Genomic DNA, 6,401 nt, shown 5'->3' on the forward strand with positions numbered 1-6,401 from the left:
CTCACAACTAACCTGAAATTGAGTATGTGGTTTCCTTCCCTTTTTATAGTGAGACGGAGAGGAGCGGAGAGAGAGGGAAATCAGCTGGGACCGACAGCTGTCAGACTGGTGATAAAGACCTGTGTGTGTGTGTACCTGTGTATAGTGCATTTCACAGAGTATCATCCTACTTTTCCCTTCTGACTCTTCTATGGTCATCCATTTGCATTTGTACATGACATCAGAAGAGACACCAACACAGACTGAAAACACTGCATCATTAACTCATAATTTATATTTTACAAATATATAAAATACAGACAGTGTTGAAAAAAGAAAAAAACTAAATGACTGAGACGGATTCTGTTGTACTGGATTAACTTTCAAGATAAGCCCACGATTCCAGATGTTCTGCAAAACCTTTTTGCACAAAATTGCATTTACCTTATTTTACTGAGACAGTGTGCAAAGATGAGATCAACAGCAATGAGCTGTGGGCTGAAACACAACACAGATGTATAACATTGTTAATAAAGTTAATTTGTCTGAAATAAATTGATGACATTTATATGTCCTAGGGCCCATTCAGATGAACATCAAGATTCTCCTCAATTATTTAACTGTTTTTAATATTATTTAACAGAATTCTACTTGTACAAACACAGAAGGGCATTCAATAACAAGAAACCCAAAACTGGATCATCCATTAACTCAAGTTAAGGTAAATATGGTGAGTTGTGAATTTAATGTACACTCGGCCTAGTGTGGAAAAGCTGGAGTGCTGGGCTGCAGCTTGTCAGTCTGGTAACTCAAACAGGCTCTTTTCCACACTGTTCTTATTTATAAAGTGCATTACAAATCCGAACACGACTACTAACAGGTGGATATTTGTGTTTTAATTCAAATAGCCAAACAACATAGAGCCACTTACTCCTAAAGAGAGAGACAGTGAAAGTGAACAGTATATCCTTGGTTTCTTAACATAACACTCATTGTTGCAGACAGGTGTGGCCCAAAAAGTGATCCCTTAGACTGATTTTTAGTTTTAGTGTTATTCATTTTCCTCTGAGTTATCCATTCTGCCACTAGTTAGCTAACATAAACTAATCTAAGTCTATTAGCTGCAACTAACAAACCAACAACATGACATTGGATGATGTTCCATACTGACAGAATATGGCACTAAATATGTTTTTAAAACTTTGAGCACTTATTTCTTAATTCCAGCTTCACAGACAGCATTATATCTATATCTGTTTTTGAGATCAGGGCTCAAAGGTTTAAATTAGCATTTTTATGTGTAGTGTTTCATGTCTTCTATAAGTAAAATAAATAAATAAATAAAACCTTGTGCAGATCATAATTCAGAACTCATCAGATTTTTACATTTTCTTTAACATCAAGTAATATAGTAGAATCTTCCTTTAAATGTATGGCTATATTTCAAATCAAACTTTTAACAGCTTAATCAAGATGATTTTATGACCAAAATAATAATCGACTGTCTGACAAAACTGGGACTTAAAATCTGACATAACATCAGATGTACTTACTATGGATCAGCTAATAATCTAATTTGTTGGGACTAAAGTCTTCCTCATTCCTGGTTCTCTTTGTTTGACGAAGTCTATGTGTTGTATTATCTTGATTAACATGTTCAACTCTAGATTTGATGCTTCTTAGTAGTGAATAACGTCCACAACCCAGTCTTTCTCCCTTTTCAGTAAAATCTGCAAATGTTTGAGGGTATCTGTTAACAATGATCTTAGCAACCTCTTCACAAGATGCAACGTTTAGGGTTTCTGCAGTTAACTTGCATGGCCTCCACAACAATTCTAACCATACTTCTCCTGTCCTCTGGATGACCTCTGTCTCCTCTTGTGATTGCATGCGACAGTTGGAGTGGAAATCTTTCCCAAGCTCAAATTTTTTTTCAAATTCAAATTTTATTTGTCACGTACACAGTCATACACAGTACGATATGTAGTGAAATGCTTGGACAACTGCTCGTGACCTAAAGAGAACAAAAAAGGAAAAGGCTATGAATAAGATAGGAAATAAATATGAAAAATTAAAAAGGGTAAATTTAACTAGGAAGGAATAAAATATAAATTAAGGTTAAAAATGAAATAACTGTACAACACAAATTAGAATGAAGGGTAAATTTGACTGGGAAGAATAAGATAAAGATAAATATATAAATTAAAGTTGAAAATAAAATAACTGTACAACAAAATACACAATACACAATATAGAACTATATAAGAATGTATGAAGGAATCTAAATATAAATAAATATATACACAATAACAGCAGCTGTACAAGTATTAACCGGAAATGAAGAATATAGTGACCAGTGTTGTGCAAAACCAAAGTCCAGAAAGTCCAGTGTGTGTGTAAGAACCATATGTGTGGGTCAGTACTGTGTGGTGGTGTGATTGAGAGACCGTATCGCCTGCAGGAAGAAGCTCCTCCTCAGTCTCTCTGTGTTGGTCTTCAGGGAGCGGAATCGCTTTCCTGACCTCAGCAGAGAGAACAGTCTGTTGTTGGGATGGCTGAGGTCCTTCACAATCTTCCTGGCCTTGGTCCAGCACCGCCTGCTGTAGATTGAGTGCAGGTCAGGGAGCTCGGAGCGGATGGTGCGCTCAGCTGACCGCACAACCCTCTGTAGAGCTCGTCTGTCCTGCATGGTGCTGTTCCCGAACCAGGTTAAGATGTTTCCCGCCAGGATGCTCTCTATGGTGCACGAGTAAAAGTTCCTGAGCACCTTGGAGGGCAGTTGGAAGTCTCTCAAGCGTCTGAGGTGGTAGAGACGCTGTCGGGCCTTTTTCACCACGGTGTTGATGTGACAGGACCATGACAGGTCCTGCGTGATGTGAACTCCGAGGTATTTGAAGCTGTCCACTCTCTCCACTGGGCACTCGTTGATGACGGGGGTCTGGTAGTTCCTCTCCTGCTTAGTGCTGAAGTCCACTATCAGCTCCTTTGTCTTACTGACGTTTAGAAGGAGGTTGTTCCTCTGGCACCAGTTCTCCAGATTCCTCCAGAGTAATGGTGTCATTCAAATTCTTTGGTCTGCCATCTAAAAAAAAAAAAGAGAGAGAGAGATCATTGGAAAAGCAACTTTATATGGCTATTTCAACAAATATGTCCTCACTAAAAGATGAACCCTGCAATTAGGATTGAGTACTAACAGAAAGGCAGTTTTGGGGACCTTGTCTGAAGATGAAAATCAATCCCAGGACTGCAAAAGAAATACAAACTCAAGGTCTTGCATTGAAAAGTTGAAAAATACATCGTAAAATACAGTATATTTTACAGTTTGTCACAATTTCCAACCTTAGTCCTACCATTACCAACGAAAGGTTAATGGTGTTAGATTCAGTGTCTACTTTTGCTTCGTGCATTGCACAGCTTCAAAGGTCCTGAAATTCCTCTATGATGCTCTGTATAGTGCTGGTTGGCAAGAGCATTTTAGCCTGCATTTTTAAATGACACAAAGTCAACTGTCTTCTAATAGATTGTTTCCTGTCCTTGTATTATGGCAAATCCCCCAATTTCTTGTTTCCTTGACTGCTGAACTGTCTATTTATGTTTTTGAGAAATATGGCTGGAAAATGATGTTCGGACACTGAAGTATTTAGAGCAACCTTCAAATGGACATAATACTCCCCCCCCATGTTTGATATGAAATCTGAGAGGGGCACAAAGAGCTGTGAAGTTTTGTGCAGCATACCCACATCCAGGAACTTGACAGCTGAGGTCACCAGTGAACTTATAAAACTCCTCCTCAGTGGTCTCCCTTCTTGTCCTGTGATTCCTAGGCATATGTGAATGAAGGCAGAAAATGTTCTGAAAGTGGCAGGGCAGTTCTCAGTTCCACAAGAAAGCCTATAGTTAGCTACATGTTTGTGGCTTTTAACATGCAAACTGAACAATATAAATTTCCGTGCACTGAAGCCACAAAATTTAGAAATACACACAGTTGCAAAAAGTTCAGTGACCAATTACCTTTCCTAAATGACATATGCAATGCAAAAAATAAGAGTATTGTCAATAGGGACCAATTCCCAGTTTTTACATGATCAAAATTATTCACAAAAGGCTTCAATAAACAGAAAATGTGTGTCGACAAGAGAGCAGTGCACAAAAATGAAAAGATATCTGAGCTTGACGCTTTAATGGGTTTAACATGACTTAGTCAGCACTCCGCACCGTACAGGTAGTACAAGCACACCTGAAAACACTGACCAGCTAACAGCTTTAAGCATTTGGGCGCAACCTCGGTAGTTCACCGATTCACCTGTTGCAAAAGTTTTCTATCAAGTCTCATAAATCCATCGGCAACTATTACCTAACTAGTCTTTTGAGTCTCCACATTCATAGATATTGACATTTTGTCTTAGCATTTGAATTAAAATATCCTGGTAAGGTAGCTTAAATTCAAAACAAACAGTAATAAGAACGCATTTCAGACTTCTCTCGAATAAGTGAAAAAAACACTTACCTTCAGACTGATTAGCTGGTGTCAATCCAACTTTAATGTGTTCCATGTCAGTCCGTTTTAGGGAAAAAGTGTTAAGTGGTTTCATTTAATTTTGAAATACTCCCGCATGGATGAGCGATTTGGAGTCTAGCAGAGTTATCACGAATAGCATATGATCTTCAGATATAATCCAATCAACCTTGCATTTAACCCAATTGAACATCCAGTTACCTCAGACTACTTCTAAGTTGTACATGTTAACGGTCTCATCATCACTCTGTGCTGCAGCGAACTGGATCTGTGGCACAGAATAGTTGATGGCCATGTTGTTCTCCTGCTTTGCAGCTTTGTTTGAGTCTGAATTGCGGCTTAAACGTGCAAAACTAAGAAAAGCAGATCAAAATTTTCTTCTTGTTGTTATTTAATGGTGGTTGGCAACCAGCAAAAGGAGCATTAACCACCTCGAGCAATATTTTGTATCCCCATTGTTGTTTAGAAAGTGAATACCCGACGTGTGCGTCATACGTCACGTTGTATGTAAGAAGAAGGTGTGGTGTCGGCTATCGCACCAGTCACATTAAAAAGCTTTAAAAACGTAACAATTGCTTTAAAAACACAACCCAACGCGCTAAACTGTTATAATGTGTTACATTATCACATATATCCAGGACATCTCTTCTGAACCTAGACGAAGTGGTGCTACAAAGGAATTATTTCTTTAGGAGAGTGCATTTAATAGCAGTCTGGCCTGCCACAAAATGCACCTCTAAAAATACAGTTTCTGCTTGTCCCAGAATTTATTAATTTTGAGAGTGAATTGTAGGACTGATGCTGGTTAGTGGTGTAGGTTTCATGGATGTGACACCTTAACTTGTGTAAAATGACGACCAGAGCATATTATTAGGTTAGTTCACTGTAGTTAGGCAGAGGTGTCTTAAAAAGTACCACCTTATACAAAACAAATGAAGGTCCAGTATAAGAAAGAATAAGAAGAGAAAAAAGGAACACCCTGCTAAATGAAGTCATTTTTAAACATTTCTCTAAATGTAGCCATTAGTTTTTGTTGCTGGCCATACAAAAAATAAGTATACTTCAATTATATTTCCCAAGTATACCTCACCTAGTACGTATACTAATAATGCTTCTTGGGACTATATTGGCCCCCGTTTTAGTACAGGGCGAGGCTCAGCCATTGCACTGCGGTTGTGCTGACCCCTGTGAATTCCCCAAATGCGGGAATCTCAACTGCATAATTTGTGGTACTGGGGGACTGCGTTCGCGCTCTCCCCTCACTCTTGTGTCCAGCAGCAAAGATTTATGTGTCTGCTCTTCTCTCGGTGTGGCCTTTGAACTGGGACAAAATGCGATGGCGTGCTCACGTCACTGGATTCAGGCATTATGCGTGTTAGGCACCATCAGCCAGAGTGCTGCATGTGGAAAGGGGACCCCTGTCTCCCACGCTGGCAACTCATACTTACCTGGCAGGGGAGATACCATGATCACGAAGATGGTTCACCCAGGGCAAGGGAATACAATACAAGGGAAACTGTTGAACTGGAAAGATAGGGAACTCTCCTTTATAGGTAAGGTTCTGGTAATAAAAGCTGAAGTAATAGCTTCTATAGCATTTTTGGCAACGATGTTGCCAATCCCTTATGAAATATTAACTTCATTGAGGAAGGTGATGTTTCAGTTCCTATGGGGAGGTCAACATGAGAGAGCAAAGAGGGAAGTTATGTACAAACCAGTAGGGAAAGGGGGGAGAGCAGTACCAGAATTAGAGTCCAAGTGCAATGCGATGTTTATCACCCCAATTCTTAAGGCATGTTTTAGTGATCCTAAAGATAAACTTTGGCCATACTTTACTAAGTTTTGGGTGGGTCGGAAAGTTTTGCAGACGTGGGGTGTGCGCCCCCCCATTAACGTGCCCTTCTCT

The 6,401-nt window shown here is 39.3% G+C and overlaps 1 protein-coding gene across 2 annotated transcripts; it reads right to left on the bottom strand.

Annotated features, from left to right (window-relative positions):
- Window positions 1-2,157: 2,157 nt before the first annotated feature.
- LOC308413103 (uncharacterized protein) lies at window positions 2,158-4,351 on the bottom strand. 2 transcript variants are annotated; one of them, XM_080907893.1, is made up of 3 exons: window positions 3,716-4,351; window positions 3,174-3,223; window positions 2,158-3,061 (listed from the first exon to the last, which is right to left on the bottom strand). In XM_080907893.1, the coding sequence occupies exon 3, from the start codon at window positions 3,038-3,040 to the stop codon at window positions 2,396-2,398; it is 645 nt and encodes a 214-aa protein (XP_080764019.1). In that variant the 5' UTR covers window positions 3,041-3,061; window positions 3,174-3,223; window positions 3,716-4,351; the 3' UTR covers window positions 2,158-2,395. The 2 variants fall into 2 exon arrangements, with proteins under 2 accessions (XP_080764019.1, XP_080764020.1); XM_080907894.1 differs by lacking the exon at window positions 3,716-4,351 and having other exon boundaries at window positions 3,174-3,305.
- Between the last annotated feature and the right edge of the window lie 2,050 nt (window positions 4,352-6,401).

Source organism: Rhamphochromis sp. 'chilingali', assembly GCF_963969265.1.
Source record: "Rhamphochromis sp. 'chilingali' genome assembly, chromosome: 16".
NCBI lineage: Eukaryota > Metazoa > Chordata > Actinopteri > Cichliformes > Cichlidae > Rhamphochromis > Rhamphochromis sp. 'chilingali'.

Bases quoted from the DNA above. Each gene is read 5' to 3' on its own strand.
- LOC308413103 (XM_080907893.1), bottom strand. From the start codon at position 3,040: ATGACACCATTACTCTGGAGGAATCTGGAGAACTGGTGCCAGAGGAAC.